Source organism: Drosophila takahashii, chromosome 3R (genome assembly GCF_030179915.1).
Source record: "Drosophila takahashii strain IR98-3 E-12201 chromosome 3R, DtakHiC1v2, whole genome shotgun sequence".
In the NCBI taxonomy this organism is placed as follows: domain Eukaryota; kingdom Metazoa; phylum Arthropoda; class Insecta; order Diptera; family Drosophilidae; genus Drosophila; species Drosophila takahashii.
Genome location: NC_091681.1, coordinates 21804172 through 21830385, shown reverse-complemented (window position 1 = coordinate 21830385; position 26214 = coordinate 21804172). Strand labels below are relative to the sequence as shown.

General features: G+C 39.9%; 2 protein-coding genes across 4 annotated transcripts in view; one reads left to right on the top strand and one right to left on the bottom strand.

The window, feature by feature from the left end:
* The window catches only part of Octalpha2R (alpha2-adrenergic-like octopamine receptor), a 54979-nt gene that overhangs the window by 17492 nt on the left and 11273 nt on the right, over positions 1-26214 (top strand). The gene's annotated exons all lie outside the window — the stretch shown is intronic.
* The window catches only part of LOC138913243 (uncharacterized), a 66475-nt gene continuing 55830 nt past the window's right edge, over positions 15570-26214 (bottom strand). Inside the window, exon 3 of one of the 2 annotated variants that reach the window (XM_070216100.1) lies at positions 15570-16638. In XM_070216100.1, the coding sequence (XP_070072201.1) occupies positions 16421-16638 (218 nt within the window). In that variant the 3' untranslated portion in view covers positions 15570-16420. Of the gene's footprint in view, positions 16639-21522; positions 21572-26214 lie in introns of those variants that run through there. The other variant, XM_070216102.1, reaches the window with a different exon arrangement.

Sequence of the window (26214 nt, the reverse complement as noted above, 5' to 3'; positions counted from 1 at the left end):
TGCTTAAAAATTAAATTAAAATTTTATTTACTCCAGTGCCGCCGTGCTGTTCCGCGGAAAATGGTATTGGAAAGGGGCGTATTCGTGGCGAAATGGGATTGAAAGTGGGATTCGGAATGGGTATGGCCTGTCCCACCTTAACCTTATCGCCGGCACACGCACACGACGCCATTGGAGGGGCCATAATGTACCGCTGGGGTGATAAGAAATCGATTTGTCACCGGGACGTGAGACTCAATTGGCGCTTAAACAGAAGCCGAAACCGCGAGGGCATAAATCAGCCGTTCGCACACATGCACACGAGTTGAATGTCTCTTCGCATTGTGGGCGTCTAAGTTTATTACAGTTATTCCTGCGAGTTGTTTCGAAATCAAATCCCCAAGCAAAATACTCTCAGCTTTTGTGGCAAATGTGCGCAGCTCGGATTTGGTTCGAAAGACAGCTGGAAATTCAGAAAGGAATAAAATAGCTTTGAGAAGCTATGCACTATGAGATACCTGCTACCCAGAGAAAATATCTTATTAACTTTTGAAATAGATTGGCATAAGCTAACTTAAATAAAATATATGAGGGTGTATCAGATAATGGTGTCTAAAAGTATGCAACAATATATTTTAAAGCTGGAAGTTCGCAAACTTCTTTCCGAAATTCAAAATCCCTGCATACTTTTAGACACTTTTTAAATTGATTTCAAAACTCCTCTGTAAGTTTTCTTAGAAATCACCTAGATAGACTCTTTCAAGTGAAATTGATAAAGAACATTTAAATCTACCAAGAAAACAATATACCCTTAAACCTCAGATGTACCGGGTAAAAAAGAATTGAAACAAATTTCAGAACGAAGGCATTGTCAGGCCTAACTATGAGCCCCTGGCTCTAATGATTATTAAGTTGCAGGTGCGCCGGTTGTCTGTGTTTAGCGCTGAGTTATCCCCGATTTACAAGTAAATCCTCGAGTGAAATATAATTTCCATGTGTTTGTTTTCGTAAAAATTCAACTGAATCGATTGAGCGATGACAACAGCAGCAGCAGCAGCTGCGTAGGGGAAATGCGAACAAATGCCAGCCCGCTGTGCTCGATGTACCCCGGTTTACATATTTCGCGAGTAAATCCCCTTTTGCCAGACAGCCAAAGCAAGGAAAAGCGCCGGGATGAATGCTCTGCGTAGTCGTTTCTGGATTTCCTCTAGCTTTCTCTGCCCGTCTTTCTTTTATGGCACAGTACAGCACAGCGCTTTTCCCGATTTCCCGCATTTCCCTTTTCGCTTGGGTCTCTACGGTAATGTTTTCGCCTGAGTTGCACGTCGAATATTTTCAGCGATTGCCTCAGAAGCCGCAGAGTAAACAAGCGCGCTCACATTAACTTTCACTTACTTTCAGCGGGATGTGCGTGTGTGTGTGCCTTTCTCTTTGCACTCACACAATCACTCACAATTTAAACGCTTCATTTCACTTTATTTCGACTGCGATTTCAATTTAAATTCCATGGTTTTTTCATTTCCCTTTTGTCGGTTTTTGGTTGAACATCTTTTACTTTGGCTTTTACTCTCGGCTGTGGCTTTTCAGATTTCTCATCCCCACTTCCGTGTATTTTTTGGGTATTTCATACGAAAAACGCTCATGAAAATGAGTGGATTTTTGGTGATTTTAATTTTTAATTCGGCATTTACCAGCCAGCAGCCATTGATTAGCACAAGTTTCTTGGCCGCTTTAATCAAAAATGCAATGGAAAAGGTTCGGAAAACCGCCAATTAAGCGTCTTACAAGACGACTTTAAAATGTATGGGGAATTATTTAGGATGCGATTTCCATTTGGGCGAGTGTGCTCGTGGTTGCCGGAATGTTTTAATTAACTTTTGTTTGCCTAAAAGTTTCCTACGAAATATTTTTGGTGGAAAGACGCCGTCCTTTGCTTGAAAATCAGTTCCGCATGCAGGGTAAGAATTTCTGTGAACCCATGAAGATGCAGCAGACCCCCGAATTTCAGCTGCGGTTGACATTGCATCGCTTGCCAAGCTCCACGCATTAAAATAGATTGCTGTTTACTTTCAATTTAGTTGCCCGCCATCTCAATCTCAATCCTTTTTGCGCGTTGTGCGGCGTCCCTTGGCAAATATTTGCCTTTTATTAAAATTTTCCCTGGCACTTCGCGAGTGCAGCAGGTTCTCGTTGGCGTTGGCCTGCTGATACGATTGCATATACCTGTCACCTCCCATCGCGGCCAGTTGACAATATTAACTGACATATTTCGCCGGCATACCCGTCAAATAACTAAAGCTGTCAGCGGCTCCCTGGGGCAGTATGAAAATTCCCAAATTCCCCGGAACTGCAGCGCAAAAAAATGCATTCAAAAAAAAAAGAAGAAAAGGGAACTAGCCTGTGCAAAACGCATTGTACAGCTAGAAAATGTCAGGCGGCGACAATGACTCCACTTTATACTCTACTGCCCAACTATGCAGCAGCAGCAGCGCAAAGGAACTTTTGACATTTTTTCTCCGCTCGGTTGGAATTTTTTATTCGGAATTTATTTCATTAGCTTAATGCCCAAAGTGGAATCTCTGAGCTTTGGGCAAAGTTTTGTCATAGTTAATGAGTAGCAGGGAGAGCAGGGAGTCCATGCCCCGTCAACGTAATCATCATTATCACCATTGCTTTCTGGCATCTTTCCCGCAACGGATGAGTGTCAAGCTTTTGGGGCTTGACCAGGTGAAAAGTTTACTCCGATGGCCTTGTCTAACGCACTAACATTTCACTGGGCTGCAGGGCCCCGGCTTGTGCCCTCAACATAGTCGAGCAATCAAATTCATTACGATGCGGAAATACGCAAAATTGGCAGAGTGTCAGCGCGGAGTAGGAGGTTGAAGTTTAAGCCACTGAGCTAGGCTCTTACACTGAGATCGAAATTTGTACTCTTATTACAGAACGTATTGGTAAAATCAAATTAGAGAAAAATAAAGCCTTTTACTATAAATTTATTTATTGGTATTTCCATTAGATAGATAATTAAAACATCGAGTTGCTTTACTTTAAAAAGAGTTGGGAGCTTAATAAATACCTATTCCTAAATTCCATTGTAAATTTAAATACACAAATCCCCACATTAAAATCAAATACTATTTGTGATTTTAAAATATTTTAAATATATATTTTAAAATATTATATAAATCTCGAGTCAGGATAAAATTAATTGTTTTTTAAAATAGCTTGAAAAAATAAAGAATATATTTATTGCTCTAATTTTGTTTATTTTTATAAACATTTCCCGCTGAGCTAAAACTTTGATATATCTTTAGGGAAACTTTGGGCAAAGTTTTGTCATAGTTAATGAGTAGCAGGGAGAGCAGGGAGTCCATGCCCCGTCAACGTAATCATCATTATCACCATTGCTTTCTGGCATCTTTCCCGCAACGGATGAGTGTCAAGCTTTTGGGGCTTGACCAGGTGAAAAGTTTACTCCGATGGCCTTGTCTAACGCACTAACATTTCACTGGGCTGCAGGGCCCCGGCTTGTGCCCTCAACATAGTCGAGCAATCAAATTCATTACGATGCGGAAATACGCAAAATTGGCAGAGTGTCAGCGCGGAGTAGGAGGTTGAAGTTTAAGCCACTGAGCTAGGCTCTTACACTGAGATCGAAATTTGTACTCTTATTACAGAACGTATTGGTAAAATCAAATTAGAGAAAAATAAAGCCTTTTACTATAAATTTATTTATTGGTATTTCCATTAGATAGATAATTAAAACATCGAGTTGCTTTACTTTAAAAAGAGTTGGGAGCTTAATAAATACCTATTCCTAAATTCCATTGTAAATTTAAATACACAAATCCCTACATTAAAATCAAATACTATTTGTGATTTTAAAATATTTTAAATATATATTTTAAAATATTATATAAATCTCGAGTCAGGATAAAATTAATTGTTTTTTAAAATAGCTTGAAAAAATAAAGAATATATTTATTGCTCTAATTTTGTTTATTTTTATAAACATTTCCCGCTGAGCTAAAACTTTGATATATCTTTAGGGATCTTAAGAAAGTACTGTTCTTTTGATTAACAATATTTCCCAAAGTGTAGTGGTTGTTATTGCCTTTGAGAGGCCATTATCACAGCGAGGTGACAGGACGACATCGGCGTAAAGAGATGCGACCAGCATGCGACCATAAATGGCTTTTGGTCTGGTCGGAGGCTGGGGGTTACTCCAGCAAACAAACTGACAGGGACAAGCTGCTCCGGCTCGACTCCTGCTCCTGTTTCTGTTCCTGCTGCTGCTACTGCTCCTGCTCCTGAATCTGATCCTTTGCAATGGAGTAGTGGCAACAGCAGCCACAAAATAGATAAACAAGGTTCTGTTGCTGTTACCGTTGTCATAACCGCATATATCGCTCATAAACGCCGTCATAAAAGTGACACTGGCAAACACCCAAAACAAATATGTGATAAAGACGGCCGACGCGATACAAAGTAAACAACTATAACATTGGTTGTCCTTTTGTTTTGTGACTAAGTAAAAACTTTGGTTACTTGCCGGGACTGCTGATAAAAGGTAGTAACTCTCCCCTAATTCAGTGTTTTACATGTTGTTTTATTGGTTTGCCAAGGGACAAGCTCGTTTCAAAGTCTATGTGCTGCACACAAAACTTGCTCGTTTCACGGGTCGTATGCGTAATCTGAGTTCCAGGGGCTGGCCTAATTCTCAACGCTTCCGCTAATTAAACGCTGCAACAGTCGAGCAGAAAGCAAAGGAAACTGAGCAGATTATTGCATTTGTCCTTCTCTCTGTTTGTTTGGGTGTGTGTGTCTGTGTGTTGATAAACGTTTAGCGTCATTAAAAAGGCAACAGCAACAAGGACAAAACAGGATACGCATCAATGTTGGCCAACTGCCTGGGTTAAAATGAAGAGATAGATGCAGAAAGAGATGCCGGCAGCAGTTCTCGGCCCTTTTACTTGGCATTCGCATCAGCCCAGATTCCATCGCCCCGCTTTTCCAACCCGGCGATGGATGAAAAGAGTCCAGCTTAGCCGGGAGCAACTTTGGCAGCTGCAAGTTGCCAGTTCCCAGTGCTCAGTTCCAATTCTTTCTCGACTCACACAGATACGCAGGATGCACGCTTTTTGTCCTTGTTGCCGGCCATTGTTATCACTGCCTCACTGTTGAAGAGCCAAGAGCAGAGAAAGAGAAACTAGGCTACGTCGTCGTCAGGTCCTGTTCAAATTAAACTGAAAATCTTGTCCACCCGCCGCCAGACAACGCCGCCTTGTCTGGCTGCCACGCCCACCCACTCCGCCCACTCGTCCTGCCATTCCCTCACTTGTCAAACATTGTTATGAGCCAAAGTGGCAGCACTTTTTCTAGCACACTTCCCAGCGAAAACCTTCTGAAACCGTTTCACTCCCTTCACTCGAAATAATAATTGTCGCCGCGATTTCTAAAGAAATCCGGCTTTAATATCAAGAACATTTCAATTTGCAAAGCGAAATAAAACGTTTTGTTTAATCCTTTAAAAAAAGGCAGCTAACAAAGGGTTTTGTAATAAAATGTATATTTTTGAAGACTTCTTCATCATCACAGAGATCTGAAATGATTTATCTTTCCTTTGGTCAGCTTTAAAGTATTTACCTTCAGTCCCGAAATTCCCAGAATTTTATATACAATTTTCCCAAGTGTTTCATGTCAACTCTATCCAACATTTTCCCCTTCGAATCTGCGAATGTTGTAATTAAACTTAAAGAATTGAGCCATGGGCCAAGTTTGGGAGTTGTTTCCCCAGCCGAAGGGAGATAGCCGGAAAACGAAGGGAGAATGTACAAAAAAATACCCTAAAAACAAAGGGCTGAAACAAAGAATCGAAATAAATGGGGGAAGATAGGAGACGACTGAGCAGGGCAAATCGATAGCTCTTTAACTTTTACCCACCGACTTTGGCACTGATGGGTTAAGCTTGCGCCTAATGGCCGCCTAAGTTGACACAGCCAGCTCTGAATAATGGAATCAGGAAAAAATCAACAACACAGCAAAGGCAGCAAAACTTTTGTGTTGATTTATTAAATTAATTGCTACCTCATGGCTCGGCGATGGAAGAGCGAGCGGCCCGCGTGGGAGCATGTGAGTTAACTTTTATTTGTCTTTAATTTAATTTATACGAAATACGGCGAAACTTTTTTCCTGACAGGCTTCTCTTTATTCATACGGTGTTGGGTAAAAACTGACTAAATGGAGGGGATGCTAGAGAAAATGGAGAGAACTACATGTAAAAAAGTTGTTCTTCCTTTCTTCATAAGCGATTTTTGGTTTATTTCGTGTGATATACGGGGAAATGAAGATTGCGTAGATGATTTATTCACAGAATGCACGTCATGCCAAAAAAAAGAAGAAAAAGGCAAAAGGTGGAAGGGGCATGGGGCATGGGGCATGAAACCCGAAATGAATTGGGGCCCTACGTGTTGCTGTTCCACGCAATTTCCGGACAAATATCCCAACGCCCTCCCACCGTGCTTCTTATTTCCCGCTTTCCCTGACAGCTCACACTTTATCACTCAGCCGGTCTGGGAACATCGGTTCGCATCGCATCGCATCACATTTCGCAGACATTTTGCACTTGATTTAATGTCAGGAAAAAGCCTTAGAAAAGTAAGACTTTCCCTACTTCTCCCACCAGCCAGGCAGCTTCCTTTGAACCTGCTTCGATTTGTTGCGTTTGCCAATTTTCCAACAGCTAATGGCGTTACAATTTGCCATTGTTATTCTAGGTGTTTTCTGATGGCCTACACTGAAAATCAGAATGGTAGTTGTAGCTAATCTTACATGAAATATTCCATGGAAATCTCGTTAAAAGGTGCTGAAAAGAATGCAAAAATATTAGGGGCTGTTCCATTTTTAAGTACCATACTTTTATGTACTTTTTCCTTTATTTATTTTTGTTTTATTTTTTCTATTTTTTCCTCAAATTTATGCCATTTAAATTAATCTCTTTAAAAGGTGTTGGCGTTTTATAAATTATTTTATTTAAGTGTACTTCCCGACTCCCCCTCCATAAGGGCGGCGAGAAAAATGACGCCGCAAAACCCCACGGTGCGAAATGCTCATTTATTTCGAAAAGGGGGAAGCCCGGTCGAACCTCTTAAGGGGAAGTTAACTGCTGCTGCCGCTGGTGTTGCTGATGTTGCCGATGTTGCTGTTGCTGTTGCTCCTGGTATTGCTGCTGCTGCCGTTGCTGGAATATGTTGCACGTTAAGCGTTCGCTTCAGAATTTATTGCTGGGCGTCTGTGTGGTTGACTGTCAACCCATAAAAACTTCGACTCTCAACCTGCCGGTGGAGAAGGAGGAGGAGGAGGAGGCGGTTCCTTTCGGTCTGGGGGTTGGAGCTTGGGTCTTCGGGGTCTACAGGGTGTGGTCGTTTATTGCATTTACAGTTACTTAATTCTTTTGCATGAACTTGCCACACAAACAACAATTATTGCTCACCTCAGAAAACGCCCCCATTGCTCTTCCTTTATTGTGGGCTGGCGTGACACTTGGCTAAAGAGGTTGCTCGGTTGGCAGGTGGTAAAAACATTTTGATCGTTCAAAACTTTTGCAACGGCTTTAAATGGTGCTCGCAAATTACAGCTCAGCATTTTCGTTTTTTTTTTTGGTTGGGGTTCGGGTAGCGGGGCGTTTGTTGCCTTTATTGCTGCTGTTACGCGCATTGATTGTATTTTGAGTGACGGGTACCGCAAAAAAGCTTTTAAGTCATTAATTTCATTTTGAGAGCCAGCCAGCCATCCTCAAAGGATTTTGAAGTGAACATTTTCGCTGATGATGCCTGCAGCGTGCATGTATAAGAGTGTGTCTGTGTGCGTGGGGGTTTTGGGGGCCTAGTCCCCGTCGTTAAAAAGCTAGAACCGAATTTTTCCGTATAAATGCCCGCCATTACAGCAGCAAAATGAAGTTGCCATTGGGTGCGTGAAAATGTCTGGCGAATATAAATTCACTAATAACAGAGATTTATGCACACACATCCCGGCACCCAAAACAGACAAACTTCAAAATGGAAAGCAAACACACAACGCAACGAAAACATTTAAAACTGGCAAATGTTTTTGGTCCAGAGATAAGACCGCCTATAAATATGTGAGTGCGTGCTTTCATTCGTTCGTTTAGAATGTATGTATGTTATCGGAAAACACAATCTGCATCCAAATGAATCAAATAAATTAGTTTGGCCATTTTTGAGGCCAAAACCAAATGTCGGCAACGGAGCGTATGAGCAATTTTTTGTTGCCGCCTGGGGGAAACTGTTGCTTTTGCGGGGTTTTTGGGCCAATGGCATAGGCTTAACCTAGCTGAAACTTTTCCGCCTGCCGTTATTTGATTAAAATAATTTCCACTTAACCTCTTACTTCACCCATCGCTGGGCTAGACAACTTCTTCTTCTGGTTCTTGGGCCTTATCAGTGAGCATCAGAGCCAGAGGACACAAAAAGGCAATGTAATTAAGAGAGCCATAGGAGCACGCACACACACATGCAAAACTATCCGGCAAATTAGTATGGTAGAACTTAATACATACGCCAGAAAACAGAAGCCAGAAGGCCAGAAGTGGAAGGCGAAGTCAAAGCCAAGGAAATAAAAGGTATCTAAGCTCACAAAACGCCCAACATCACTGACTTTTGGCATAAACTGCTGGCATTGATTGTCTCTGCGTCCGTGTGACCGAGTGTTGAGTGTGTGTGTTCGCTGCGATGCCTAAGTGTGCGCGTGAAAAATATGCCAAAGAGCTCCTTTGGCCACTCCTGAGAGTGTGTTAGTGAACAGTGCTCATCCTGTACCAGGTTTGCACTGAAAAGAAATACTTCTAGCCAGTTATTGAGTTCTTGACCAAGGTATAGAAAAGTATTAATTCTTGAGTATTATTCTTGTTTAAATGTAATACTTTTGAAACTATAAAAGATATTGTCAGGTTCTAAAAAAGATTCTTTAAATTAAAAAATGAAAACTAAAAATGCATTCCTTTTTTAAGAACATTGCATATTATGATAAATATTTACTGAGAAATTATTTAACTATTTATTTATTATTGTTCTGGATTCTCCTCATTTCATTCAAATACAATTAGTGTAATTACTTGTGACTAACTAATATCAAATCTAGTTAAATGAGTTAATACATTTTCATACATTTTCGCCGAGTGTAGGGATACACTTCAAATGAAGTGGCCCAGTGTCTGTATGTCCTGACAGTAAGATTTACAATGTGGCCACCCAGGCACGCATGTGTGCGACAGAGAGAATGAGATGAGAGAGGGAGGGAGGTGGCAGGATGAAAGAGACGAGATCGCAGGGAAAAAGTCGGGTTATAAATGTCTAGGTGGCGCCATTTGGCTGTAAGCTAAGCTAACTGGGAAATGGGTTTGGGTTTGGGGCTGCCAAATGGAATCGCTAGATGGTATGGTATGGTATGGTATGGTATGGAAACCCCACATTAGGAGTCAGGAAGGGAAAAGGATATGGAACAAGGGTTCGCAAATTGTATTGTTTTTGTGTAAATTAGTTCACTTTGTGCGTGTCTGTGTGCTTCAGCTGCAACTAGAACAAACAGCTCGCAGGACGACGACGTGTTTGGACCTTTTAATTTGCATGTTTTATGTTCACTTCATGAGATTTGAGTTGGGGTTGAGTCGGTCCTGTGGTTTGGGTGTTAGCATAAAATATTCAGCCGGCCACGGCCACATGTGTGTTAGCTCGTTTCAGCCTGAGTGTAAGTGTGAGTGTGAGTGTATGTGTGTTTGTGGGCCATAGCATAAAGTTTAGCTGTGATCATAATTTATAGCTGGCCCATGTTTGTGCCAGGAACACCACACCACAACACACACGAAACCAAACGAAACCTTACCAAACCGAGTTTCAATTTGACTTTCGTCTAAGCAAAATCCCAACCACAACCTCAATTCTCTTAATATTTTTCCTACCCTTTGTTATTTATTTACGTGGCTCGGTGAAACCACTTTAATCAGACCAGGCCGCTCATCTGGCCTGGAAATTAAGTTCTCTGCACCTTAGCGCCTAATCCAGCCCCCAGGCCCGCTTCCCAGGTCCATTTCCTCGTAAGCCGTTTAGTTATAAGCCGGCAACACGCACGAGCTTAATGACGAGCGTCAGTCAGTTGGCCTGGACAGCCAGTCGATTTTATTTATGGACACATTTTATGACACTTTTAGCGGAGCCAATGGCGCCTAACGATGCAGAAGCATGCAAAGGATTTAAACAAAGCCACTGAGTGCTTGGTTACATGGTGTTCAAGCTTACCTACTAAGTCCACTGACTAGTTTTGCTTTTATTTTAGCAAAGACATTATTTTGACTAAATCAACAGCGTATATTAAATTTGTAAGAGGCATTCGATGGTAATATATTTTTAAATCGTTATCATAATAAATGTATAATCTTTAGAGCTGGAAAACTATCGACATTTTCGATATTTTTGAATACCAATTCGATAATATCGATTTTTTAAAGGAAAATACAAATTAAATATCGAGAAATATCCATATTCTTTTAAAGCTCTAATAATCTAATCTTTGTGAAAGATATATACTTTGAAATTTATTAGAGTGAAATAAAAAACTTCTAACTCAAGGTCAATAATGCATGATATTTGCCATATATTCTTCAGGCAAATTTAAGTAGACCAACTGGGATTGGCCCAAATCATGATTTCCCCACAAAGAAAGATAACCAAAGCTCCGTGACTGGATCAAAATCCAGCCCCGAAATAAAAAAGGCAATTACAAAATCGCCCACAGAAATTTGAGTTTCCAGCAACCAAACATGTCAATAATTTGGGCCCCGGGACACAAAATCCGAGAGCAAAGAGAGAAGCGAGCAGGAAGGCAGGATGAAGAGATAAATTCCATTTGTAGTTATATATTATAACTGGATTGTGTACGTGCTGCCGCAAAGGAAGAAATATGCGTTTTGGGTTGTGGCAGGACACGAGCAGCCAAGCACATGTTAAACTCTTTACACGGACATAAACAGCGAGCGGGAATACGTGCGTAGAATCCATGCTCGCTACGAGTAATTGAAGCCGCAAATACGGACAAAGACTGTGACTCGAAATTGATGAAAGCACAAAGTCGGATATGTCGATGGGGCATTGCATCATGTCGTGTCACAACAGAGACGAAGGTTGAACCATTTTTGGGGGATTTGATGTACTTAAGTTTACCCTAAAATATTTTAAAATATTAAATATAAATGTTTGAAAAAGAAAAACGTTTAATTCAGAAGTCGCTTCCTACCGAATTCGATTTTAGTGACACCCCCGATTAAAATTTAAAATAAATCTTTACAGAGTTTTAGAATTTACATTATAGCCACAAAATTTAATCCGCTTTCAATATCCTACGATTAATCGTGTGTAACTCATGCATTTGTTCTTAATAATTTAGAACGCAATCAAAAACAGTAGGGGAGAGTGGGGGAATTTCGTCACAGGGGCAATTTCGTCACCTGCAATATCTCGGAATCCATAAGTTGTAAAAATATATAATTTTATTGTTTTAGTCCTTCAAGACGGCCAGACACAACCAATGCATTTGTTTTGCACAGAAGGCCAAGATAATTAAGCTATAATATTAAATGTGTTTTAACAGTTCAAAAGCTACATTTAGTTCTCGACGAAATTTTTTCTGTATGCCACAATTCAAAAGGAATAAGATACACGATTTTTTATATAATACACAGTGCTATAATGTGCATTTCTGCGTCAGTGATTTTTAACTTCGCGCCTATTTTCGCAAGAAAAATAATTATTTGTAAAAAAGTACGGTCTGGGGAAATTTCGCCATCCTACGCTAAGGGTAAATTCGCACCTATTTTAAATACATATTTTTATATTTGACGAGCTGGCTAACGAACAGACTACCAGCAGCAGCAACAAATATAGGACGTCAACAAAAATGGTACGCTTGATCAGTGTAGCATATTTTCAGGCGTTAAACTCCCTACATTTTTCAGGTGACGAAATTTCCCCAGTTGTGTGGTGATTTTACCCCCCTGTGTAGTGAGATTGCCCCAGTATATTGGTTTTCCATTTTATTTTTTTATAAATCACCAAGCTAATTAAAAAATAGGGGAATGTCACATTTTAAAGCTTGGTGCTAACCGCATTCAACAATAAAAATAGAAATATGATAACGTGTCTCAAGATGGACAAAAAATAGCTTTGAAAAAATGCTGACGAAATTCCCCCACTCTCCCCTACATTTCTATTAAAACCTAAAGATTGAAATGGATCTTAAGCCCCAGAAACCCCTCCAAAAAGTGCGACCATGCCTTCACACACCGCAGACGAGCATATTACATTGTATGTGGCCTTTGCTTCCGTTCGTGTTTGTCATTTGTTTGTCGGGAGAAAAACAGAGCGAGAACAGGGGGAATTGTGGCGAGCAATCAAATGGAAAATGCAGCAACAATCCGCAATCTGTTGACATGTTGCGCGAGTGCAGCTGAAGTGTTGTCAAGCTCCAACTAGAGTTAAATTTGAAACTGAATCTGGGCCCCAAGCCGGAGATATAGCGCATCTGGAGTAGCAAAACTATGCTAAAAAAAAATTGTCTATATATATACAGAAGAGCCGGAAAGAGAATGAAATTCGAAGAGCACAAGAAATGACACCGAAGCTCGGCGTCAACGGAAATTGCTGTTACTGTGCATTGGGCAGCCAAGGAGTCACCGAACAGAACACTTCACTTGTTCACTAAGACAAAAAATTATTTCTAAAAATAAAAGAAAAAAAAATAATATCATAATTTTATTTACTGAAAGTTACATACTTATTACTTAAAATAGAAGTATTTGGCTTAATGCCATTTTTAAAGAAATTTTATATCTTTAAATAGTTTATTATTTTGGTTTTATGATATCTATTTATTTTTCTATTTTTACTAATATTTTCTATTTTTCCAAAGAAACAAATTTTAGTTTACTTATGCCTCTCTCAATTTTTTTGACATTTTTGACATTTGGTCACTCACCAGCGCAATGACAGTGAACGAGTGTCCGTCTGTCTCTGCTTTTTCGTTGGGCAGTTTGTTTTTGTTTGTTTTGCCTGTTTGCCTGCGTGGTCAGCAGAAGCACCCACGTACGCACTTGTGTACAGAAGGATATATACCAACAGCCACCTTTGCCAAGCATTCAACCACCCTACTACCACCAAAACCTCCACCCATCATCTATCTTGATCCGAGTGTGCGGGCAGGCGACGACGAATGTGTAAGAAGACAAGACCAAAATGGGAATAAATGAGATATTACCAATTTGTATTGAATGCCTCAAATGACATAATGGAGTGGCTTACATGGAGCCATCTCCTGCTCGTTTGTGGAGCGTTAGGCAAACACAATTAGGAAGCCAGCCAAGCAAATACTCGCCAGTCATTTACCGTGGCAAAGGCAAAGGCGTTGCCAAATGCCAAAGCAATTATCAAGCATACGCCGTGTGGGGCAGCAAAGCAGGGCGAATAAAAAACATACTACATGGAAGAAAAACCGAACGGAGAGAGTGGAAGCAACACCCAGCGGATCAAGGGACACATAAACGAGAAAAATATGTCAAAACAACGTTTCCCATTTCCCCCCGAAATGGACAAAGCATGTGCACCCTGCCAGCCAGCGAGGTCCTTGATGGCATGAATTAAATGGACTACAAAACAACAAAAGCAAAAAAACAAAAGGTTCTGGCGGCAAAATACAAAAAACAAAACAAAAAAAAAGAAGGCATTGCGGAAAATCGTAAACCAAGGGGCGGCAGAGGGTGGGGAAAAGGCTGGCACACACACAAATTCGTACACAAATTGTAAAGAAATAAAATTTTAGTATGCGCATATTGATTTTATGATCAGACATAACTACGCATAGGACTAGGATATACATGGCACTGCTGAAAACTGCAAAGCAATCACGAACGTCGACCAACAAAATAAAAGCGAGCAATCGCCGCCTGTCGATGGCAAAATACAAAATACAAAAAACACAGAGTACAGAGGAATACACCTCCCCCATTCCAAAAGTAAAGTATCTCTGCTGGTTTGACAGTTGTAATAAATTTCTGTGTTAGCAACGCATTTCTGTCTCATGTTTTGTCTGTTCCCTGTTCTCTTCTTTTTTTTTCGTTTTTTGGCGGCCTTTGTATTTGTGAAATTATGCCGAAATATTTGCCATGATTTTCTACATGCCCTTAAATATGTTTTTTTGCTTTTATATTTTTCTGCCTAATGCTAAATTGATTGGACCCGAAGAAATGTGTACCATAAATATTTATACTCACGCTTGATTGCATCGCTGAAGTGGCAAGTCCAAGTCTGAGTCCGAGTCCTTGGACTTCCTTAGATCACAAAAAACGGGCAGTTAATAATCGGGGGGAAAGCTCCAAGTGAGGAACTTTTAATCTCGTTTGCTCATTTCTCGCATTATACGCTTCATGAAAAATTCTTAAATATGCTAAACCTTCTGCTCGGCCTGCCGGCAAAGTTCGTGGATGAAGCAAAGCCAAATAAACGAGCAACAATGTAACGAATACTTCAGCCCAGACAGACGGCACAGGGCAGCCCAATAAAAAGAACACCAAATAGTAGGCAGGCTTCTCTGTAACCGAAACCGAAATCGAGACCAAGACGAGGACGAGCCAAAAGGCAAAAAGATGCCAGCCAATATATATAAGGCAGCAGCAGCGGCTGTCCCAAATGTATGCCACAAAATATTGTTTACAAATCTCTTCAGCAACGCCCACAAATTTGTATGCGGGGCATTGTTATCCCTGTTGTTCGTCTGTCATGCGGGTCAGAGGTTGTAGATTTCAATATTTACTCTAACCTCTCCCCTCTGATGGCTGGCAAAAAGTTTCGGTCCTGCTTTTGGCCCACGAGGCAAAGATGGCTTAAAGTTTCTTCATCTCTTGATTAAATTACATGGATGTGATAGGCGGCCTGGCCAGAGGGCGGCGCTCTTTCCATTCTGCTGACATGCGAGTACAATTAATGAAAACTTTGCTGCTGACCAACCCTCCGGCACACACATAAATCGCTAACCGAGTGGGGACAAGTCAGAGGCACACGACTGCCATAAAGTGGAGTAGAGCAGCGTACTCTAAAAAATATTACATACACTGAGAGAATTTAAGAATAAAATCAACATTTTTATTACGCACAATAAAAATATTTAATTTTTCTTCTCAATTTGTGTTAAACAGCAAAAAACAAATAAAAATTAAAATTTTTTTAAAGCGTTTAAAAAAGTTCATATGTTTTATTTATATATTTAAGTTTAAACACTTTCCAAAGAAAATGGTTCCCATAAATATTAGGTATTCTGTTAAAAATACAGCTAATTAGCATTATCTGATTTATAAAATGTATTTTACTAGGTATTTTTAATAAAATAAATAAAAATTAATTTTTTTTAACCTACAAAAAAACCTACATTTTCCTTTATCAAAATTAAAATACTTTCTAAAAATAAATCACCCATAAATTTTAGGTATACTTTAAAAAATACAGCTAATTAGCAATTTATGAGTTGTAAAATATATTTTATTATCTACAAAAGTATGGAAAAATAAATGATTTTTTTGAGTGCACCAACAGCCGCTGAAGATGACGCCTGAGCTCATCTCGTCGGCACTTGTCCTGCTCTTCGGGGACGCCTCCATCCTCAAGGAGTCTCGTGCTCCGCTTTCGCTTTGCGCACGAGTGTGTGTTAACAGAGCAATAATTATGTCACATTCTGAGTAAATCGATACCGGGATCCGCAGCTGACGCACATTTTCACAGTAACTTGAACTTTAACTTGACTTTAAATGCGGCGCCAAGCGGCGCAAAAAAAGGGAGATATATAATATAAGGAACTTTTCGCTCGACTGGGGCAAACGGCAACAGGGACGACCGCCATTATTGTCCTTTAAATGACATTTGCCATGACTGCAGCGGACGTCGACAGATGCCGAAGGACCCCCTATTCCCCCCAGTGTTTTTCCACCATCCGGAAAAAGGGAAATGGCAAAATAAAACGGAGCAAAAGCTCTGCGGAAAAGTGTCAAATAAGAAACTAAATCGCATGTCGTCTGTTGTCTGCTGGACCCTTTTGTGCGGCGTCGGTCAAAGCGCTTCGAAATTTAAAGCTTTCCCCGTAATCCCTGCGAGCCAAGGGCTAAAGGAAGGAAGAGGAGGAACTGGTGGGTGGGTAAATCGGTGTCGGTGTCGTCTGACGATTCCATCGGGGTCGCCGCCGCAGCGGTACAATGGAGGAGCTTTGTGCCCCAGGGCAGCATTTAATTACGCTCGTGTTGCTTGTAATGAGGCAAATTGCTTTTTGCTGTCAATTAAAGTAAAGTTTTCGCATTTGGCCGCCGCCTCCGCTCGCCCTCATTTAGGGCCAATCAAATTCGTTCCGAGAGCGAGATTCCTATACCATGGCTTTTGCGGTAATGTCGGTTGTAAAATCTATTCTGTACCGCCTCCAACTTCACGCAGACCCATTCTTTCGCTCTTTCTGCTGCCGGCACACATCCGTTTCCGCCCCGGAGCAGTTGCTCCTTCCGCAGCAGCGTTCTAGTTTCGCCAGTGCAAAAACTGACATCGAATGCGTGTTGTAACACTAGAAAAAAGGGTGTTTATACAATAAATAAATCGCATAATAATCGGTTATAAAATGTCAAACATACAATTTATTATTGTTTTATTTATTGACATTGCTAATTGATAATTACTTGTATGTTTTTGGCATTAACTATGTTTTTCATTGACACAAATAGACAAACTAAATTTGAATTTTTGCACACATTTAAAATTATTTTACAATTTAAAAACTAAGTAATGAAAACCATATTCACCCTCAGGTTAAATATGAAAAAAAATTGGGTATTCAAAAAGTATGCAACAAAATATTTGCTCTTAAATTCCCCCCTTTTGTATTCTAAATTGGGGTTAGTAATTTTGCATACACAGACATACATTTGTGAGGTAAAAAAAGAAACCTTAAATAGCTATTTTGTGTGTTTTATAAACAGCTGTCAATTATTCCGCCCAGTGTACAAGAAGCCGTGTGAGCGCGGGGTGTGTCGTGTGCATCGTCTCAGAACACGTTTGTAAACATCTTAAATGTGCTTTTAATGGCCAGCTTCCCAGGCAAAGGCAGTCAGACAGGCAGTCGTGGAGCAGCTGCCGTGCGTTAGACCTCCCCCCGCGGCCTCATTTTCCCGCATTTTCCCTTTCCAGCTCTCAGGGATCACCCGGAACCGCCCCCCATTTTCGCCTCTGGCTGCGGCACAGTCTTTGCCATTACTTTACCACCATTGCCGTATTTTAATAACGCTAATTAGTGTTCTAATTAGTTGAAGCTTTAGTTCGTCTTTAGCGGGCGTGTGCGAGTGTGTGTGTGAGCGCGCATGTTTAACGATTTTAAAACACGCAGAGAGCCGTGTGCAATCGCTTAATATTAAGTGCACTGAATATGCAATTGCCCACAAGCAGCTCTCGTGCCAAGAAGAGGCGCTTAAAAATTAATAAAAAATTAAAATTAAATTATTGCCGCGAGTTTCGCATAGCAAAACGTATGCCCTTCCTGACTTCCTGTCTGACTTCCACTTCCACTCACTTCTTTTACATTCGGCGGTCGCTGATGGCGTGCATTGCGCACATTCCCGTTGTTTGCCATCGCGGGCAGACCGCGAAATAAAGTTGCAATTAATTAGCCATTAATGAAATTGCACTCACGCACACATGCACGCACGTTGATGAAAATGAAATCGAATGGTGGCAACAATACTGAAATACTGAAGCTGTTAGTGGCCGTAAATGTCTGACCGACGAAAACAATCATTATCATTGAGCACTGTTCGAGGAGGATTTAAATTTGCAATCCTTCCACTTAATCAAATTGATATTGGACAAAGTGCTAGTGAGACGGAAACTTTTTAATTCCACTTGATTGACTTGAGCATGCCAGGCAAATCAATATCAATATTGTCTAAGGTAGCCGCAAGGCTTCATTTCAATTTTAATTTCAGGTGTACATTGCGTATACTCAACGTTAGATGCTCTCTGAAGTTTGCGAACAGCTGCGGTCAAACTAATAGCAATGCTTGGACAAAATTGTACTGTTAATTAAAGTTAACATATTTACCAAACGAAAATGTAATGGTTTATGATTAAATTATAGAAACCTTTAAAAAGAAATTGAGCTTTAATGTAAAAAAATTTGAAACATTTTTTTTAATATCATTTTAATGATATATTCCTCGTTAATCATGGGGCCTAAAATAGTAACAAAATAAATAAATAAAATTATATCGATTTATAATAGCTCATAAAAAATGAAATATACCATTAATAATTTATAATAGCTCATAAAAAATGAAATATACCATTAAAAATACAAAAAAGAATTTTTGGTAAATACATAAATTTTCCATCTGTTCCATAACCTCTACCTTAGTTGTATATTAAAATGCAATAATACGCACACATTGGATTTTAAGTATTTAAAACCATAAATAACAGCCGTAGGCAGAGGGAATCAAACAGGCGTACACTCATAAAAATAATTTTCTACATTTTAGAAAATCGCCCTAAAAAATTTTTCGCCTTTGAACTGAGAAAAATTTTCTATTTTTTCGACAAATTTGCCATAAATTTAAGGCATGTGACCATAAAAAAATATTTTTAGGGTTAATTTTTCTATTTTTCTAATATTTAGGGCGATTTTTTTCGATTTGCTTCGTTTTGACCTTTTCTAAATCCAACGGCGAATTGCCCTAATTTTTTTTCTAAAATTTTTCTAAATACAAGGGCGATTCGCCTTAAAAATCACTCCAAAAGTGTGAAATTCGGTAGCCCAGCGGTCTAATCACTTGCGCTTTCAACTTTGCTATATGAGGACTAAGGTCGTGGGGTTGTGGGTTCGAACCCTGTGTGATTCAACTTGATTTTTATGTTTTTTTTTTTTTGTAAACATTATAATACTGAGGACATTTTTTCGTCCGAATTTTAAATTAAAGTAGTCTTTAAACCTTAAAAACGTATGGGAGTTCTGAGTTAAAAGCATACTTTGTGTTTGCGGGCAAGAAAACGGGACTAATTGTCACAGTCGTCAGGAAAAAAAATATACGGTTTAGTTGCCTTTAGTCATATTATAACGTAGACCTCAAGAAAATAAGATGTGTGCAGAGTTTGTTCGTCGTCTTGCGCGAGGGGTCTGTGGTGCAGCGGTAGAACGTTAGACTCTAAACCGAGAGGTCGTGGGTTCGATTCTCGCAATGACCAAAAAAAGTAAGTTGTTTTTTCTCCTCATATTTATTTCCCTAATTCATTTACAAACATGATTTTTCAGTTCTAACGGCTGTGCTGTATAGATCGGGCCCCCCCCTTAACGCGGCTCCCATATAAGCTACACACCAATACAATAATATGAAACTGTGTCCTCCGCCGGTGTTGTTTAATTAAAGCAGTCCCAGTTCCCAGAATATAGACGATTAAAAAAAAACATGCTTCCCAAATTCAGTTAAGCATGCTCAAACACGATTTTTTTTTAATTTGTCTAATTTTTTAGGGCATTCGCCTATAAAAACAGAAAATTCGCCCTTAATTTTAGAAAAATACACCTTAAAATTAGGGCAAATCACCCTAAAAACAGGAAAATATTTCTTATTTCAAGAAAAATCACCCTAAATTAAACCAAATTTGCATCGGGATTTTTTAGAAAATTTTTCTAAATACACGGGCGAATCGCCAGCGGATACGATTTATGGGCGATTTTCTAAATCCACGGGCGAAAAGTCAGTTTTTTAGGGCGATTTAGGGTAAAAATTTCTATGAGTGTAGCAATGGAAATTGCGTGATATGTGGAAAACTGTTTTGCTTGTTGAGTGCCGTGCCGGGCGTTCTTGTAGTTGTAGAATGTCGTGTTGTTATCATTGCTGTCCTGGCTATTGGACTGCGATCGAATCCCTCTGCTTCTACCCCGCAACCTCCCCCATAAACCACCCCCTTTAAACCCCTTCTCTCTGCTCTATCTTCTCCCTCATGCGTTTGACCGCATGGCCAAAGCCCCAATGGCAACTTGGCTGCAGCAGCGGTTGTTCATTTGTCCGGCTTTTGCCGACGAGTGTCATGCTGTTTGTTTCACTCACCAACCACCCACCCACTCAGCTTCTCCTGCTGTTGTTGTTTTCCCTGTTGGTTTGTTTGTGTGTCAATAACCATTAAGCGTTAAAATTTGTGAAACATTCTAGTTGTTGCTGTTGCTGTTTGCTGCTGCTCCTGCTGCATGTTGCCTACAAAGCCAAACAAGATTTGTTCTCCCGGCACAACACAGTAATTATTTTTGGCCCAGGCTTAGCTGTTAGCCAAGTTGGAAATTTGGCCAACAATTCGGCATAAACACGTTTTAGCCCGATTTTGATTTTAGCTACATTACGAGTACAAACCACTGGCGAGCGGCTTCCGCACGAATATATTTCATTTAAAATTTCCAATTGGCTTGGCAGGCGGCCACTCACAAAAATAAACATTAGGACTGTCGATTTTCAACTGAAATGCACCTTTGAACAAAAAACAATGAAAATAATAGAATTAAAAAAAAATCCAGGCACATTTGAAATATTAAACTTATATTTATAAAAATCATAAATATCCTAAATTTTTCAAAGTAAAATTAATAAAAATAGGAAACTTCTGAGACTGATTAAATTTTGATTTTGAATTTAATTTTTCCAAACTTAAAAAAGGTAAAAACTGATAAAAAAAAATTAATTTTACTTTATACCTAAACATCCAAAGACCATAAATATATATACGAATCTCTGATTTTTCTTAAATATTAAACAATTTCTTTTTCTGTGTTTATGGCTCTGGGCGGCTAACTGCCTGTCTGGGCTTGAAACAAGGCTCAGGGGCAGCTTCCACAGCCAATGCGAAAAGGCTCTTATTTAATTTACTGTTAAAATTAACGATGCCTTTGCCCGTTTTCGGTCGCACTTGTGTACAAGTTTGCGGAGCCCCGAAACAACCATTTGGCAACAATTTGTTACAACTGGCAACTGCAGATGATTAACAATGCATGCGACATTGTGGTTAAAGGCATAATATTAGCATACATTTAGGCCCACACGCACACGCACTTACACACACGCACACACACACGGATTCCAATACATGGGACACCCCAAAGCCATATGAAAATTAATTTTCTGCTATTTTGCGTAACATCCCCTGGCTTGCCCCCGAAACATTGGCTTATTGTGCTATTTATGTGCCTGCCATTATGGCAAGACAAAAGCCCGTATTAATTACACAACTCATTTGTTTTTCGTGAGCACCGAAACACCAATGACACAAAATCAATAGGCAGTCCGGAACAATTCGCTTATCGCCACTAACCTCCCATTCAATTGGGAATAAAGTCATCAAAGGGGAGGGCCCGACCTGGCCGCACAATGAGCTCGCAACCGGTAATCAAATAAAACGCAAGTCAAATCGTGTTGCATAATTATAGTCATCTAGCGCCAAACATCAATCACAATTTGCGTTGGCTAAAAATAAAGAGGAAAACCCATTAGGCAAGCAGAGAGTAACTAAATTTAGAAATACCCTTTAAAAAGCTTTTTAATTTATACAACATTTTAGTTTATAAGTTAATTTCTTCTTTAAAATGGTTTATAAAGGGTTCTATAACGACATTATCAAATTATTTTTTCAATATTTAGTTTATTATTATTATTATTACATTTGTTTATAATTTTTAATTTTCTTCAAAATTACATCTAGTTTTTCGAAAATTTAAATAATAAAAACGAGGTTTTAATTGTATATTATGATATGTCGAAAAAGTACAGCGAGTGAAAACCGGCTTAAAAAATGACCAAGTCGGGAAAGTGAGAAAACAAATTGCCGTGGACTAGGTCAGGCACCGGCAGGAAAGCGCCACCCCCCAATTTTCCGCCCACACTCTGCGTGTCAACAAGCAATTTCCGCAGCCGACGATTCATAAAGGCAACAACAAATCCTCATTCCTGCTGCAATGGGCAACTACAGCAACAATAGAGAGAGCAACAGCAACAGTTGTTGAGCTGTTTTGTTGCTATTTTATTTTTACGATAATATTAAGCTGGCGGCTGCTAACGGATAGGCCAGACTGGCAATCAGCATAAAGTGGTTGCCATTAAAAATATCAGGCCGCATAATAAAAGCGCCGTTTCACAACGGATACACAGAGCATAACCGGGAGGGGAAAGCTCTGCGAGGCTGTGCCACTGCCAACGGACGAAATCAAATAATAAAACCATAAAACTGGCCACAACAATTAAAAAGCCTGCAGTACAATTCCGGAAAATGCTTCCTTTTTTTCCCACCCCCCTGTTTTCCGTTCCGCCAGTACAAATTTGTTGGCTATTTTTTAGTGCGAAGCCCAGCAAATGCATTTGCATGGCTTAGCGGATGACTGGCGATTCTGAAAAATTGCAATTTAATGAAGCATGCCGTCAGCCGCAATTAAGCGCCAATAACAAATCGGCACGACCCATGGCTTAAAAAACACCCTCGAGGCTAAGAGTTTTTCCTGCGGAATTAATTTATTAAAACGAAATGAATATCGGATTGCCAAGGCTTTGTCCAAAGGGTGTGAAAAATATGCACTTCATCTATACAGAAAAAAAACACATCGCAGTTAAATCGATATGCGTATGGTATATTTCTGGTATTGCATACGCATATCCTTTTTAGCGAAATCTCTCTCTCTGACTTCAAAAAAAAGAGGAAGAAGCAATGTGGCGACTTGAGTTACGTGAGTAGAAGGGAGAAACCAAAATTTGAAATTAAAACTAGCCTGTGGTTTATATTTCGGGCATATCGAATTGAGGTGCCCGCAATATCAAGTCAGCTTTGATACCACATATCAAATCATCGTTTCATATCAAGCTTTTTTTGGGTGTATGAAAAGCAATATATTTTTCGGAAAATGCTTAATACAGTAAATATTCTTATCTTCTTTGCTAGAAGGAATTTAAAGTCCAATAAAAATGTTATGATCAACAAAAGTCATTTTTTTATTAGCCAAGAACAACGCTATTGTAAGAGATCTTCGGCTACTTCCTTCTGCTCATTAGCTCATAGCATTTAATTGTTAAAAAATTAGCTCGTGCTGGACATTGTCGCGGACTAAATGGCGCGAGGAGATGGACCAAACCGAACGGATCCGTGGCATTAGCCCTCGTTTGAGTGGCACTCCAGCCACTGACCGAAGGAGGCACTTGATTTACGTTTATGGCATGTGCGGGCAAGCGTTAAGTTGTGGAAATGCGAAAAGGCAAAGGCAGAGGCAAATAAAGTCAGCTGGCGATGACGACAGCCTGGAAAAACCCAGAGTGAATACTCTAATGGAAAATAAGGAATGGCACTGGCAATGGGCGAATGCCAATGCGAAATGCAGTCAATTGAAATGCAAGCTGCAAGAGGATGTGAAAGTCGCAGGCGAGGAGTTCAAGTCAAAGTGAAGACGAGGAGCGAAAAAAAGAAAAACTACAGCCAGGCAAATTGGCTATGCAAACTCTGTGGAAAATGGCTGCTTCAGCGAGCAGCGACAAACAAGAGGGCAAATCGAGCTGGAGGAGGGGTGATCTTGGGGTTCCTGTTGGCACGAACGACCCACCCCCCTTCAAGTATTGACAACATTGTCAAAGGGGCGGAAACGAGGGCCAAGCAGCGAACATTTCTTTTGGTCGAATTGAAAACTGTAGTCGTCGCCGCCTGTAGTTGCACTTTAGATTTATTGATTGTCTCAGTGCGTTGCTGTCCTTGGCCGGTCCGAATGTGTCCTGCAGTCCTTCGCAGTCCTGGCTTATTGCTGTTGAAAAACTTGCACAAGCACCGACAACAATGCTGATGATGACAGCAGCCACTACCAACTCTTTCTACATTTTTTTTTATCCCAGCGCCCAACACGTCCTCGAACGGAACGCACTTTTTTATATGCACACAGCAAATATATATTTTAATTCGCATTAAAAGGATTTTTTTCATGTAATCCCTAAGGGATTACATTTAATAATTTAATAAAAAAAGACACATTAAGGAAGAAATTGTTTTATTATATAATATTCTAAATTATTTTTATCATCTTCAATTGAATTTTTAAATTCTGTGAAAAACCCCTTTCTTTCTTTCTGTTTTTTCAAGTGCTCTACTTACACATACATTTTGTTTTTTGTACATTTGTGAGCTTGACTCAACTTTTTGTTCTGCGTTCTTTTTTCCTCAGCTCGGGCGCAAACTTTCTGCAGTGCAATGCGGATTGAAATTCTTTTGTGTTTACAGCGGAATTTCTTCTTTATTTTCTTTCATTACATATTATTTGCGATTGCTGGCAGCTATTGGTGGCCATAAGCCCCCGCAGCAGTTGATTTACCTTTAAAGCATCGCTCATACGCCGCGTGGACGGCGGAATTTAATATTTTTAATTACGCTCATTTCGGCCTGCTTTTCCATGTTTACATTTCAATAAATTTCCACTCGGTCTCCGTCGTCAGCCCTTTCATCATTTTTCTCCTTTATTTTTTTCCTCCTCGCCGCTGCCTTTCTTCGTCCTTTATTTTTTTCCGTGGCACTTGTCATCATCAACACTTTTAGCTGTTGCTTTCGCCGGGGCTCCTGCTCGACTAACGAATTTGGTGGCGCATAATGAGTTTTTGTTTCCGTCAGCTTAAGTTCGCCCAATGCAGAGGCAGAGGAAGCGGCAGAAGCTGGAGCTGGAGCAGCGGAGCAACAACAATTGCCATTGCCATTTAATTAAAAATTGCAGAATAATTATTTTTCTTTTTCGCATCGCTCCTTGTTTTCCTTGCTTTCCTTCTGCTTTTGCACGCTCGTTCTTCGGCGAGCGCGTGGAAAAACTTTTAAATAAACAAAGGCGCCCTCTGCAATTTGAAAATCTGCAAATTAGCACAAATGCAGCTTGCGGATGGATTGAGGGGATTGGGGTTTGCGGATTGAAGGCTTCGAGGAAGCTCTGTAGGTGCATGGAAATGGGAAATGGGAAACGGGAAACGGGTTAAGGGGTTAAGGAAAAACGGAAAAGGAAATGCAGCGACAAAGTGAAGTTTTCAATTACATTAAATCCGCTGCACAAAGTTATCGTCACGCACAGTTGACAATTTATTTGTTCGCCCACTAGTTTCCTGCTCGGCCGACACGTTCTTGGCCCGCACAAATGTCAGTTTAAGAGCTTTGTTCAAATGCGTTAATAAAATATTGTTCCCCGGCATTTCCACGCCTCTCGGCTCAACATCATTATCACAGCGAGCTAAACTTTCGGGCCGGGCCCACTGTTTTTGCTACAGGTGTTTCAGGAACGACGTGTGTGCACGTCGCGTATGCGCAACTTTTCGGCCTACCGAGAAAAGTTTTGGCCGAACTTTGGCTTAAATAGCACCAAAACTCGTTTGGCTCAGAACACAGAACTCAGCTGAGGTTCGGGGCGGTGCGATTACAGTTCGTTTCGGTTCCGCGTGAAACGCTGACAAATGCTGTCAATATATCAACTGTAAACCGTAAATGATGAGACCATTTATAATGCTGCGATGCAATGCAGTTTATACACTTATAAAAATACATACATATTCTTTAAAAATATTAGAATATTGCTTATCTGCTATTGCACATCACTTTAATTTAAATATTACTGTTACTAAACACAAATGTAAAGAAAAAGTTTTTTAATAGACAAATTTTTGATAAAATCTTTTAGTAGTAAGAATTTAAAGAATAATTTAAAAAAAGTAGTTAGTTAGTTAGTTAGACTATCAGATACCCCTTAGTCAGCAAAGGGAGATGGAAATATGCATTCAGCAAAGCGACTGCTTGCACTGCTCGAATTCCATTATTTGCTCATAACTTTTGAATAAATGGTCCGATTTGAAGATTTCTTCTACATTTCGATATTATCCGAAGTTTGTTATTTTTACTTAGAGGATTCACTTCAAAGAAAACATTCCACATTTCTTTAACTTAATCGCTGGTACATAAATCAATAAAATTTCTGTTAAACAAGAATTAAGAAATTCAAAAGACATTTGTTTGAGTGCAGTTTTGCGTGCTGCCTCTGAGCCAGGCAATAAGCTGAAAACCGAGGCAGGCAGGCAGCAGCGTCAGCATTCAAGAATCCAGCTTAAGTAGCTGTTGG